The sequence below is a fragment of the Anopheles bellator genome, chromosome X (genome assembly GCF_943735745.2).
Source record: "Anopheles bellator chromosome X, idAnoBellAS_SP24_06.2, whole genome shotgun sequence".
Lineage (NCBI taxonomy): Eukaryota > Metazoa > Arthropoda > Insecta > Diptera > Culicidae > Anopheles > Anopheles bellator.
This window is the reverse complement of record NC_071287.1, coordinates 11,682,264-11,697,263: the sequence shown is the minus strand read 5'-3', so window position 1 is coordinate 11,697,263 and position 15,000 is coordinate 11,682,264. Positions and strand designations below refer to the sequence as shown.

Here is a 15,000-nt window from a genome sequence, read left to right as displayed (position 1 = left end):
CTCAAATTACCGTTCGAGTTCTCAATTCGAGTTTCATAATAGGGACCAAGATGTCGCCATCTAGAAATTGTGTTGGTATTCCTAATACTACACTAGAAAACGCTACAAAGAAGAAAAACACCTACAAATCTATTACTTCAGGGTGTCTCGGTAACAGTTTTTTAGGATTTTAACAGAAAAAAATAAATTGAAATAATAATCCTATCAAAATTCATTTAATATACGCTTTATTTATACGTTACTTACATTTTCACCACGTTCCTTGCGCACTGTACGTTTATCCGACATGTCACATTTATTACCAAGAATCATCTTTTCCACATCTTCGTTAGCATGCTGCAATGATGGCCATCAAAATGCAAAATTGAAGAATAAAAAACTACAGATATTTATCGACCTATTAACACAAAATGTGTATAAATTTGTAGTTTGGACACTTGAGATATTAATTTTCTTTACCTCGTCTATGTTTCGTAGCCATTTTACAATGTTGTCGAAGCTCTTCTCGTTCGTTATGTCATAAACTAGCATAATACCCATCGCTCCACGATAGTACGAAGTTGTGATTGTATGAAAACGTTCCTGTCCTGCAGTATCCCATATTTGTAGCTTTATCTTTTTTCCCCGCAATTCAATTGTTTTTATTTTAAAGTCGATACCTAAAACGAATACCAAAACTATTATATATAGTCTACGTATTCTTCATTCAAAATGTATATTCACTAGTGCATGTTTCCTATAACTTTGCAAAATGAGAAACATCATATAAACTAAATGAAACGAAGGCAGTAGAAAATGAGATAACAACATTAAAACTATATAAATATGTCACAGTTCGTTCGTCTAAGATTTAAAAACACCATTTAAACTATAAAGATATGTTTTAACCGTAGGTCATTTGTACACAAATGACCTACGGTCGGATATATCGACGGATATTGGACGGATATATCGTTTCATATGCGGCAGGCATCAGTTCGTATCCAGACAAATGATGCATTGTGCAAAAGCAAAAGTTGGATTTAATGAGGCCTTGTCTTCTCTAATAGGTAAAAAACCTACATAGACTTCCACATATCATCGAAAATGTAATGACTTGATTGGTTGAATCAAACCGTTAGTCTCATATATCTAGTTGGTAGACTGTTGCATTTTGGTGACGATATTGTGTCATGGGAAAATCTGGCGTCCTGATTAGTTGAAATTATTTCTATGTTATTAGGTGTGCAAATTAATTAGTTCGGTTTTATAATGGATGGCATTACTCAGTAAATGTCACAATTTTTTATGAAACATGTGTTTAATAGCTACTGTCATTAAAGCATGGCCCAGTTAGAATCGGGAACAATTGCATTAGCTCTATCTCTGGGTTGGTTTGACTTAGGAAATACATCAAGGTGTCAAATTGAAGGTATTTTATTGTACTTTAAGAGAAAAATTTCAGAAATTTATTATGTCGGTCGTCGGATGAAATCACGAACTTTCTTTGGAATGCACGCCATAATTTTCTACACAATCTTCTAGTCCACCTCAGCGGCTAATTTGATCCAATTTCTCGCCATCTCTGCAGCATTCCGCATCACCTTTTCAGTCCTCTGCAACTTCCTATTGATTGTTGCCCCATAATTTTCGATTGGGCGGAGTCTAGGGCAACTTGGTGGGTTGATATTCTTTGTGATGAAATCCACCTTATTGTAAAAGTATCACAGAACTACATCCCTGCTATAGTGGCAGCTTTCCAAATCAGGCCAAAACTTTACTTACCTTTGCGTGACTTAATAAATGATAGAACTCGCTTTTTGAGGTACTCTTCCTTGTATAGGGTTGAGTTCATCGTCGTGTTTGTAATGAAAACCTTGATTTCTGTCCACAGGTGCAAATTCCTTGTCATATCATTAATGTTTGTGCAAATTTATTGGCGAATGCAAATTTGATCTTGGAGGGGACATCTCCCCGTGCCGTGGCGAGATAAAATTTTGGTCCAGGAAGCCGTCCAAAATCAAATTTCACGTATGTTTCGTCGTCCATAAGCAAGCATCCTTTGTACCTCGTCATAACCTTCTCGTACAACTAGAAGCGCGTGTTTTAATGACTAAATTTTGTGTAAGTGTCCTTTTCGTATGCTTACATGCAAGGAAAAAACAGTAGCCTCTTCGTAGACAGATCTCCGGGGCAGTACTTTTACTGGTACCATATTTTTTTGCAATATCCCGAACCTTAAGTTCAGGATTTGCCTCGATTGATCCTTAAACCTTCCAGTTCAGCTGTCGATTGTATGTTTCACTACGACGTCTACTCTGAATCGTTCAATGTACGGTATTGGGTTCCCAGAAACGGTAAAGCACAGCATATATAGTTGATTTAGCGATTTTTTTGTGTTTTTGAAATTTTTAAAGTAGGCCACGTGGTGTTTTCGACGTGATTGTGCAGAATTATTTTTCCTCTTTAGAGTTCAATTAAGCATAACTTTCCATAAACTCCACGTACAAAGATGAAACTTTCAGCACTGAAAGTTGAATGTTTACTGAAGATATGACTATCAACACTTTTGAAATCCGAGCACCAGAGGCGCTACTAGAAATCATGCAATTGTTCCCGATTCTAAATGGGCCATGCTTTACGCATCTTCTTCTTCTTCTTCTTCTTCTTCGGCACTTCAACCGCTGTGCGGTCTTGGCCTGCACCAGAGACAATGTTAATGTCAATTATCCCTGGGGTGCTATCCGTAACATTGCGTTTTACGGGCGGGGTTGTTGGTCCCGCGTCAATCCCCCCCCCCCCGCCCCTTCCTCTGTCAGCGCCGGTATCATGAATCGAAACCATGGCCGGTTGAGTCGCAACCGGTCCCGGGATTCGAACCCTGGCCAGCTGCGCTGACAGCGAAGAGCGTTACCGACTACTCTATCAGCGGGGGGTGCTTTACGCATCTAACGTAGTATAAATTTTCTTTGCTAAAGTGTAAACAACACCTTTTTAAGCATTTCAACATGTCAAGTTTTGTTCCTGGTAGAGTGTTCTTGCGGGGATTACTTTTTCATTACGTGAGTGTGAAGAAAAACGCCGCCGAAAGTCATAAAATTCCATTCGAAGTTTATGGTGAACTTGCTCTTACTGACAGAACATGTCGGATATGGTTTGCACGGTTAAACAGTGGTGATCTTGGCTTGCAAGACGAAGAGCAACCTGTAGCCGGCATCAGTTGCCCGATCGACCATGTTCGGTCGACAGCGGTGTGTAGATTAAGCAACATAGCCCTGTACATAGCCCTGTTTTATAAACTTGTTAGGTATCGAGTGGGTGCTCCTCCTGCAGTACGCCAGGACCTCATAAAGGTATAAAAGCGAACCAAAATGTGAATAAAGGACAGTCACAAATTAGACACCAAACATTAAACCTGTGTGTCATTCGTTCATGGCCGGCGACATAGCCGCGCCAGGTAAAATCAACATAAAGAAAGAACCTAGCCATTACAAACCTGAACAGTCAAAAAAGGTTGACGACGAAGAATTGGTAGCATTGCTCAATCGGAATGCATGTCAGATGCAAAAAGAACATGCAGAAATGTTAGGAGTTGACAACACGACAGTTTCCCATCGCCTGAGTGCCATGGGAATGATTAGAAAAATGTTTTATGGGTTCCTCATGAATTGAAAAAAAGAGACATTGAAAGAAGGAAAACCATTTGCGAATTTCTGCTTGCACGGCTGAAAAGAAAGGGGTTCTCGTACCGAATCGTCACTGGTGATGAAAAGGGGAGTTATTACCAGAATCCTGCATCCCATCCTATCTCGAAAATGTAGGCTGGGAACTGTGTTGAATTTGTGTATTTTCGATTTTCGACTTTTTTGTGCCTGCAAGTTGAATAACCTAATATTGTGTAAAAAAGGGAATTAAGTACTCGTGAGCATTCCAAAAGTAACTGTGGCACAACTAAAGAGGAGATATCTTGGACCGAAGCAACGTTTATCGGGGGTAGAAAATGTTCTTAGAACACCGAAAAGATGCGAATGATGAAGTTTGCCGGAGGTGTGAGCTTAACTACGAAAAACATTCAGGAAGTGACGAAAATAGTATTGACCGATCGTCGAATCACTGTTAATAAAGTGGCTGAGGACCTGAAAATTTCGATTGGCTCATGCCAATAATTTGGACATGTAACGGGTCCTCCGAATGGAAGCTGCCGCACGCGCTAAGACCCCAGAAGCCTCCCACTTCTCTCAAATGTGAAAACTTGGCTGACCATTTTCTACGATAAAAGAGGCGTAGAGCATGATGAGTTCTGGAATGGGTAGAATGGTTAAAATCTACACCTGCAGGTTATGCGTAATTTGCGCGAAGTAATCCACCAGAAACGAAACCATGGGAGGCTTTTACACCATGACAAATAAAACATTAAGTTGGAATCTGACAACGGTGTCAGAAAGATACACCCGACTAAAAGCAAAAGCGCTGTTCGTAGGCGTCCGTATGAATTTGTTCAAGACAATAAGGAGGCAACGATTTCCAAGCATGGCAAAAGGAAACTTGTCTCTCATATTACCGGCGGATCCTTACTGGAGGAGGTGGACAAATTCGTCCACCATGAATCGAGAAACGTTTTCCTGTGGGTTATCGGCGTACGAAGGTGGTAACATAACCGGGCCTTGAGGAGGAATGTTTTGCTCATGGCAACAGAAGTTTCTAGGTGGCATCAGACGGAGTTAAATCAGCTATAGTGATGATTTTTAAACATGAAAAAACCGTCACTGGCGGGCCACACGATGGCGCAAATAAACGATTTTGTCATTTCAGATAAATGCAAAACTGTTTACGCCTCGGCCAAATCATATACGAGGACTGTTCAAAAATTTTTGCGACTTTTCAATTTCCGCGGGCTACGAACAAACGATTTTTTGTGGCGTAAGGAAGCTACACCTATCAGTGACTTAAGGCGCCCACACACCGCGAACGTTACTTACGTTTTGACGCGACGCTTTTTCGGACCTTTCACACCGGTTACAAACGAGGGCGACAGACAACGGAAAAGTCTTTCGCCCTGTCGTTCGGGCGAAAACAATTAGACACCTTGGGTAGTTAAAAACTAATCGAAAATTACTCAATTGACGTTTTTTTTTGTATCACAAGCATGCAAGACAATTTTAACTTAATTATTACTTGTAATACAAACACAAATTCATTACGAAATTGTTTTAATTCTCGCACCAAAATTCAATGTGTCTTGAACTTTCAAATATAAACACAAACAATCTGGCAAAACACAAGACTTCGCCCCACTCACCCAAAAACCAAGTATACGAACCTTGGCCAAAGTTTTTAACCGACACAAAAGGAGCGTTGTCTTTTTACACAGATTCGTCGTCGCCGTACGAAGTTGACGTCGACGCCGGTGTGGAGGGTCCCATATAATCCCATACAAGACAACGCGTTTTTACGCATCGCTCGCTACGCTACGTTCAGTTCAGTTCATTTCAGTTTCTGTGTGCACAGGCCTTTATGGTGAAAAGTTCGGCAATTTTGAGTAATCAGTCGATTTTTACAGCTGTTTTTCTTTGACGTGTTTTGGCTCAGCGTCGATTTTTCTCTATTCCAAAAAATGGATGGCAAAGAATCTTTATCCATTTTTTTTTTTGTGGAAAACGAAATTAAGAGCTCGGACGCAATCGAAATGTTTACTGTGGCTTATGGTGAAGCTATTAAGACCAAAAGCAGCGCTTATCGGTAGTTCAATTCTTTTTCAGATGGCCGAGAAGACGTGAACGTCGAAAAGCCATGTTTGCTCGAATGTGAACAGTTTTGCTAACAGTTTTCTTCGATTGTAGGGTCATGGTGCATCATGAGTTGTTGCCAAAGGATAGAACGTCAATAAAGAATATTTCCTGCAAGTTATGCGCCATTCACCCAAGACAATCGGTCACAAACGCACGGATTTGTGGTAAACCCAAAATTGGCTATGGCGACACTTCTTCTTCTTCTTATTTGGCGTTACAACCGCTGGGCGATCTAAGCCTGCACCAGAGACATTTTTTGTTAATATCTTTGGCGCTAACCGTAACAGTTCGTTTTTACGGACGGGGTTGTTAGCCCCGCGCCAAAACGAATGATAAACGAACCGCCGCGAACGACGAACTAATGGTCACCAGTGATAAGCGAACCGCCGCGAACAACGGAATAATTTTGAGTCGCTTCTTCAATAAAGGACTGTAAAACGCTGAACAATCGCGATGGTGTTTCTCGCTGTTACTAATAACCCCCCTGTGGCTTTTTCTTGCTCCGGAAACTGAAGGAAACCATGAAAGAGCAACGCTACGATACGATTTAGGAGATAGTCTAACGTCATAAAAATTGAAAATCGGATATACGTAGCCCGCGGAATTGCAAATGTCGTCAGAATTTTTGAACAGCCCTCGTACGTTTTGACAGAAGCGCAACCAGTTTGGCATTAATCTGAAATGCCATGTGTATCTATGTGTAACTTTTTTTTGCGCCATCGTGTGGCCGGACAGTAAGAGCTGATAGAACAGAATTATCATGAAACATGTGTTTGCATTGAAGTTGATACTGACGGTTTGCTCTGCGAACAAAGCACAGTTCGCAGTTATTCATTCACAGTTTCACAAGTATTTCAAGAACCACAATTTTCGTAGAAATTCAGTAATCATGTTTGATCTTGTGCAAATTAATTAGTTCGGTTTTGCAACGGATGCTATTACTCACTAAATGTCACAATTTCTTTATGAAATGTATGTTTGATAGCTACTGTCATTGCTCATCTAACGTAGTGTAGGGTTTTTATTGTTGAAGTGTAAGTTTACGTCTGCTCGTGATAAATATGAAGCCTTTGCTTCTTTGTTTTCTAATAATTTTGACAGTACTGTCGTTTCCAACGATCCATTGTCTGAAGCTCTGTCTTTTGTGCCTGCTGATACTCTTGACGTTCCTGTGCCAACTATTTCTGAATGAAATAGTTGTGTCGAAACACCTGCAGTCCCGCTCTAAATCGTAAATCTCTGACCAGCAGCACGGCTTTGTCCCGCTTACATCCGTCTAGACAAACCTTCTCAATTTTTTGAATGGTTGCTATTCTAATATTGACAAAGGTCTGCAGATGAATGCTATTTATACGGACTATAGGGCTGCATTTGACAGAGTTTCACACATTATTGTGACGTCTAAGCTCGCCAAGTTAGGGGTGTGTTCGTTGCTTGTGCGCTGGTTCTATTGGTATTTGTCTCACCGCGCCATTCGTGTTAAAGTTGAACGGTCCTTGTCCTCTGTGTTCACCAGTGTGTCTGGAGTTCCACAAGGCAGCAACCTGAGACCTGGCTTTTGTTTTTATTATTTATTAATGACCTTTCGTTTCAGCTTCCTCCAGACTGTCACCTTATGTATACTGACGATCTAAAATTGTACTTGACTGTCAGTGATCTGTCTGATTGTCAGGTGCTGCAGGTTATGATTGATCGTCTAGTATCTTGGTGTGATTGCAACGTCATGTCCCTTAACGTCAGTAAATGTCATATAATTTCGTTTACTAAGCGTCTTAGTTCGACCATGTTTAGTTATAGCATTGGCTCAGAGGTTATCACGAGAGTGGAAGTAATTCGCGCACTAGGTGTGACGCTGGATGCGAGATTAAAACTGTCTACCCACTATGCCGATACGATTTGACGCGCCAATCGCATTTTGGGCCTTGTTATACGTATGTCGTCTGAGTTTCGTGGTGTTACCTGTATTAAAGTGTTGTACTGTTCTCTTGTTCGTCCTATTCTCGAGTACGCTTGCGTTGTGTGGCACCCTCATCATCAGTGTTGGCGCGACCGCATTGAGTCCATACAACGTAAGTTTACTCGAGTAAACGTGCGCAGGCTGGGTTCGTATGGCGACGGCAATGTGCCTAACTACAACACGCGTTGCCTGCTACTCGGTCTGAGGATGCTTGAGCATAGACTCTCGGCTCAAGCTATGTTTGTTTTTGAATTTTTGTCTGCTTTTATTGACGCACCGCAACTCCTTGCCAAGTTAGATATATCTGTTCCTCCTCGCCATTTAAGACGTCGGCACGACATGGAGATCAGAACTGCTTCACGAATTACTGTTGCGGGTCACAACGATGCTTTGTTGTCTATGTGTCGTACGTATAATCTTTGTTCATCGCATATTGACTATAATATGTCTATTCGTCAGTGTCGTAGTTTCCTTGATTTCGCATCCTTCTAATTGCCGGTTACCAGCTTTTTGTTCTCGTCCTCGTCAGATGCAGTGTTATGTTAGCTAGAGTTTTGTTTAAGTTAGTTAAGTTCATCTTTGTCAACTATTTTATTAACTATTTGTGCCCATTGACTAATTTTATACTACATACATAAATAAATAAATATGAAATGTGTAGTGTACTGTGAGCATTTAAAACTTAATGAAATTATTCATGAAAAATCCCATCGTCAACAATTAATGCGTTTGAGGCAAACTTTGGCCAAAAGAGGATCATAACGGGATAAGATACGTGATATGCTGATTTTTCATTATGACAACACTCAACCATAGACCGCAAAAAAGGTCCAAACCTATCTTGAAAATGTTGGCTGGGAACTCTTAATCCCCCGCTGTATTCAGCAGATGTTGCTTTTTCAGACTAGTATTTGTTCCGTTACATGAGTAACAAAGTGGTAGCACAGCGGCTCACTGCTTAGGAAAATATTAAAACATGGGTCTTTGATTTGATCGCTTCGCAAAACCAGGAGTTCTATCGATACGTAACCCGTTAATTACCTGAAGGGTGGAAGAAAGTAGTAAGTAACGGCTGACAAAACTTTCATTAAAGTAGTCATACGTTTTTTTGTTGTACTCAGGTTACAAATGTCGAATAAAAACCGAAATAATTAATTTGCAGACCCAATATATAACAAGCACTTGCACAAATGGTTTATGATCATTCATCTTCGAGCTTGACCAGGATCTAAAGTGGTACATGATATCTACGATTTACGTATGGTTGCATGTTCGAGTAGTGAGCAAGCCGGGGCAGTCAATGTCCTTCCAAAAAGGGATATTTCTTAAAGAAAATTTACTTTGAGTTGATTCCAAAACCTTTCAGAAAATTACAGTTCACAAGACCGACAATGAGCAAACACATTTTCAGTATTCAATACAGGCTTATCTCAATATAAAAAAAATCTATACAATACAGAAAATTATTTCAACCTTTCGTGACGCACTAATGAGACGCAGCAGCTTCAACCAATCAAGCGCGATGCTCCATAAATGCTTTTAATTTATATTCATTGTATTCCCAGTTCCCGATTACAATTTAGTTATTTTGGCTGCATTCCCAATTAACCTAATTTTGTTTAGCATTTGCCTACATAAATTTGTCTAGTTTCGTAATCGCAAAACGTTCACAAAACAATCGATGTAGATTGTATATTAAAACCGCAGAAGATCATCTACATCTTGAGAATATATTAAGTGAGCCTATTTATTATCTTCACATATTATATCGCAAGAGACAAACACGTCTGCTGGAAAGGTTAAGATTAATTTTTTTTTAGGGGTAAATTACAAAAGAAACAAATATTCATTTAAGCCATTTAGGTTTTCTATTTCAATAGCAAAACACGTGGTTCTAAACGGTGACATACAGGAATCTCAGAATTATGGTTTCAGAATAAGAAAAAAAAAGATCAGAAGAAGCCAATCGAAAAAACTTGGCTATTACTTGCCTATAACTATAACTCTAGAAGGATGCAATTGAAGGAACTATTTCAATAAATAAAGTCAAATTGTAAAAGCAAAAATTTGTCTTACTACAAATTTGTTGGAGTCATATTTAAAGTTACTACAGCCTTTCCGCGGCTATAAAAGTCAAGAGCATCGAAAAAGTAAAAACTTGTTATTTTAGGATGTCATTACCATAGGTGGGATTGTTTTGAGCTTTCGCGGAAAGAGTGTAGATCTTTCCCTAAAAATGTAAAAAAATCTTCTAAAAGTCATACCAATGGTTGAAATGAAGGTTGAGGTGAAAGCATCGTCGGAGAAACGAAACAATATGCAGGTTTTACCGACACCGGAGTCGCCGATTAGGAGCAGCTTGAATAGCAGATCGTACGTCTTTTTCGCCATAGTGTGTAGTAGCCTGTTGCTTCCCCGTCTGTTGTTAAAGCGTCCTTGGAACGTGCAAAAATTCTTCACTGATACTCGTTTTGCAACGTTGATTATGGTCGAAGCTATTCGAGAAGCGCTTGGTATTCGTTGTTGTATTTATGTCTTCGAAACGTTGCTTCCAAAGCGATCCTCGAAACAGTGAAACTAAAATAACGACCAGCAAGGTATGTTTGGTGCAAGTATACTCGCGTGAGTTTTTAGTGAGTGTTTAAGCGTATCGTAACACAAGGGATGAACTGCGTTCGTTATTCAAAACTATTAAATCATTATGTTGAAAAAATGGTAATTTGATTAAGGTCGCTGTGTTAGGTGCCGTTCCGTATTTACTACTCCACACAGGAAGGTATGTTGAACGATTGAGATTTTAATAAAAATTTGTAGAATGTGGCTGTAGCACAGAGTGTATGGACTTCAAGTAACGGAAACTATGCTTGTTCTCATCACAAATCACAACAATACAACAACAACAAAAAGCAGCTTACACACATGTATGTAGACAGAAGAACTAATATAACAAAACGCAATTGCATTGATAACATCCTTTTCTCTTTGCCATGACTTCTGACTCATTCCTTTACCCAGCTACCACTGAACACATTTTCGTTTTCGTATACATACCAACGGGAGTACGTAAACTTTAAGACAGAATGACACGCAGTAAACTGACCCACTTAATGTGTAGTGTAATGAATAACTCAGGACGCAGCAAACACCAATAGTAATAATGTCTACAAAACCCCTACAATATATGTTGCCTAGTCAAGAGGCTACAACTTTGGTATGGTATTGTTGTATGGCTTGCTAAAAAACTCTCCAGAAGGTTTTTTTGTTTCGCACAAAACTGTGTAACATTACATGTAGTGAATCTCACCATACTTAGCATGCTTTATCACTGTTTGATCCTTTAACTATCCTTGCTAATGAATCATAAAGACTTAAACAGATTAATCTACATTCGTCTCTTGCTGTAACTATAAGAGCAAATCTTCTGTGCACACTGATTCAAAGACTTGATTGAAGTTTAATAAAAACAAATCGCACTTCATACTGAGGTCAGTTGCTTCTAGCAGCACTTGGCATATTTAAGTCAAGATATAAGAATAGATCTTCAGTACAGCCGAACCAATTATAAATAGAAATACATATATAAGTATATTAATATATTAACAAATTATGAGAAGTAATTAGGAACGTAAACAAGACAAAGAAATCTCACTTAGTGTGTTGTACAGGCACTATAATATATTTAGAAAGATTTGATGCAGACAAGCATCGCCATGTTGATGAAGCTGAACGACGGTGTTTACATCTTTAATTCGTTTATAATTGCGTCACCTGCCACAAAGAGCTATTGCTCTGACTTTAAATAGGCAAAGTGCTGGCAGGAGCAACTGACTTTAGTTTGTACGATAAATGTAACATTTCTGAGATTTACACATTTAGATCACAATTAGAATATAGCACGGCATTGTTATTTTGCTATCGCGTTGATTGAACTGTGAACGCTCGGAGCTACAGGCGTATACAATAAACTTTTTAGGTAGGTTGACACGGGTGAACACGTGAACAGCAAACCAACAACAAGAAACTTTTCCTCTTGGCTATCGTATGCACTGTCTTTATCTGCTATGCTGTGTTCTTACACTGTGTTTGTATCGTTAGCCAGTCATTTAGATGAAATCACATAGATTCTATAAAGCCGTCTGTAGTACACTTCGCATTCCGATTCTTCTGTCACGAGAGAGAATAACGTGAATCACATAAGATTTGCGAGACAATCTAATTATTACGTATGCTAGTTCACTTGCTAGGGTGATACAAATAATACGGAACGGTAACATAAGGCTATCATTCAACCAATTCATGGAACTCTGACTTCACTTGCACTTTTCGCTAAGCATTAAAACTTTTTCTGTTATTCTTCCAATGTAACTTGAATTTTCACTGAGCTGATGTTATGACGAAATCCACCGGAGACGGAGTAACGAGTATTAGTTTCACAAGTAGCTTCCAAAAAACCAAATAACCTTCCCAGGTTGGATTTTCTATATGAATTACCCACCCCACTGACTGAAAGTTTGGCCGGAGGCCTAAGCTTGCGTAGACAAGAATGAGTGCGCGATACAAAATAAAAGAGAGGCGGATATTCAAAGGTGAACGCATACGAGTACATTTGCATCACTGACGGTAGTTGGGTGTGTCGACGCAGACAACAGGGAAGAAAAAGCACAGATCCACTCACAATGGGCGACACCATGAAGCGAAAATAAACGATCTGACATTTCTGATAAATGCCAAACTGTTTGCGCTTATGTCAAAAAGCTTAAGCCTCAGCGGGCACGTAGAAGCCGTTAGTAAACGCTTTGTTTACAAACAGAGGATAATGTAAGTTCTTATTTGTTGGTATAGCAACAAAATCTAAATAAACAAAAAAAATATTCTGAAATCATTTTATTTCTCTTCTTGCGGCGCCAAATGATACGACATAACATTTTTGGCATTTCAGATTAATGCCAAACTGTTGTGCTTCTGTCAAAAACGTTTATGGTCGGCCGACCGCAAAACCCACCGGAAACACTATTAGCAAACGCTTCGCAACTGCTATAGCAACAAAATCGAAAAAGTACAGAAGAAAAACATTCAGAAATCAATTCATTTCTCTTCTATTTCTGTTTTCTCGGACCAAAAACAAGAATGTAAACACGTTTGACATTTCGGTTTTATATTTTAAACCTGCCACACGAAGCGAAAACGATCTGACGTTTTTACGCTCCGATTAACGATTCATGTGGACGACCAGAGACAGTACTGTGCGTGCGTAGGATCGTTTTCGCCATAAGCTGAGGCCACACGAAACGTAATGTTTTTGGCATTTTAGATAAATCATAAACTATTTTCGCTTCGGCCAAAACATTTAGTTACACAGCCATGTATACCTAGACCTACAACTCGTCTAGCAGCCACATCTCACATGCATCGCAGTTCTCGGTATCCGTGATCAGCCGCTTCGACCGACCGAACTCATTTAAGATCCCGACCGGACCATAAACCCAGGTATCCGCGCCTATCCGCCTCGACCGACCGGATGCATCCCAGACAGGCCAGATGCATCGCAGCCGAAGGCATTCCAGCAGATGTTGGTAGCGTGTTGCGTAAAGACGAGAACCTTGGACGAGCCCACGTCGGGCACGTCCGTTCGGTTCGGACGCCGCGAAGAGAGAGAGAGAGCGTTCCGACGCTTCCGGGCGCTGGGCAACTGTCACTTCGGCAATGCTGCCGGGCCGTCTGGTTTGCTCGATCTGTGTCTACCCGTGCGGCCACAGTGCTGGTGCTGTTGTGAGGGTTATCTCCGCCGAGACAACCCGCACAGGCATCAAGGACCCCAACTGCCGTGCCAAGCACAAGCTTGGACCATAAAACCACCGATATCCCGACCCTCACTGGGGTACTACATGAGGCGTAACGTAAAGTTTTTGACATTACAGATTAATGCCAAACTGCTGCGCCTCTGTCAAAACGTTTACGGGTCGGCCGATGCGTAAACCCGAGCGTAAATACTTTTAGCATACGCTTTGCTTACAAACAGAGCATACTTTAAGTTCTTATTTCCGGGAAAGCAACAAAATCTAAAAAACAAAAAAAAAACGTTCAGAAATCAATTTATTTCTCTTCTATTTCTATTTTCTCGGACCAAAAACACGAATGCACACACGTTTGACATTTCGATTTTATATTTTTGCTGCCATGCGAAGCGTAAACGATTTGGCATTACAAATTAATTTAACGATAGTTCTTACGCTTCGTGTGGCTCCAGGTATTCACGTAACAAAATTTATAACTCTAGAACGGCTGAATCGATTTGTCTGAAAATTGGTAGAGAGGTAGCTTAGAACCAAAGGAAGGCTTCTGGATACTTTTATTTATTCCGACCGCTTCACAATGTAGCAACAATTGTTTTTTTCACACTGAGACGAGACAGACAGAGCGCGCAACAGCAAACAACTGTTGGCTTCTCTTTCTCGCCAATGGAGCGTCTCCTCCGCCCAAGTAAAAATAGTCTCCCCCCCCCGCCCATCCTACCTCATGGTCGTATGAAATAGGGTGGGTGGCTATGGTTTTTCCCTTCTCGAGAAAGGCCAGACAGAGAGCGTCACTACGAGCAAAGGTTGTGCGAGTTTTCAGCGAGTCTCTCTCTTTCGTATGTTTTCGCTAGCCTCTCTCTTGCGATTAGTTTGGCAATTTGACTGTCTCTCTCGCACATTTTTATTGTTACTTAGCTGTCATTTTTTGAACTGTCAAAATCTATTGAAACAATCCACGAACACAATAATATCGTATCCCTAACACAATTCGCGAACACACGGTCTTAAGGCGACCAAGACGGTCGAATCTTTCCCAACAAAGCTGTAATGCAAGAAGGATGTGAAACATCGCGAATAATATGACTGAAGAAGAACACACAATTGCCCGTGAAACGGTTCGGTTGGCAGCACGAAATCGGCGAGCGAAAAATAGAAATGCTGATTTGTATCGAGCAGCGTTTCGATATGATTGCATCGCTAACAGCGTTAGCGTTAATAGCATAACAGCGTTCGCATTGGAAGTTCTCATTCCGAGGATCCCGATGATCCCAACCGATATGACGTTCGAGTTTAATAAACTTCAATTTCCGATACGTCTTGCATTCGCTGTGGCCATTAATAAATCACAAGGCTAACGCCTCGACCACAGTATGAGTTTTCTCTACAGGTTTTTTGATATGCTAGCGTCCACACTAGAAGCTTTTGCGCGAAAAATTCCGTGAGCTCCAGTGAGTGAAATGACAGTTCGTTTGTTTATGCT

The 15,000-nt window shown here is 40.3% G+C and overlaps 1 protein-coding gene across 5 annotated transcripts in view; it reads right to left on the bottom strand.

Moving 5' to 3' along the window:
- LOC131213825 (ras-related protein Rab-10) overlaps positions 1–12,263 on the bottom strand; it is a 22,188-nt gene extending 9,925 nt beyond the window's left edge. Inside the window, exons 1-4 of one of the 5 annotated variants that reach the window (XM_058207980.1) lie at positions 12,221–12,263; positions 9,990–10,302; positions 460–659; positions 247–336 (exon numbers count right to left, since the gene is read on the bottom strand). In XM_058207980.1, coding sequence (XP_058063963.1) covers positions 247–336; positions 460–659; positions 9,990–10,116 — 417 coding nt within the window. In that variant the 5' untranslated portion in view covers positions 10,117–10,302; positions 12,221–12,263. The other 4 variants (XM_058207977.1, XM_058207981.1, XM_058207979.1 and 1 more) reach the window with 4 other exon arrangements.
- Positions 12,264–15,000: the final 2,737 nt, after the last annotated feature.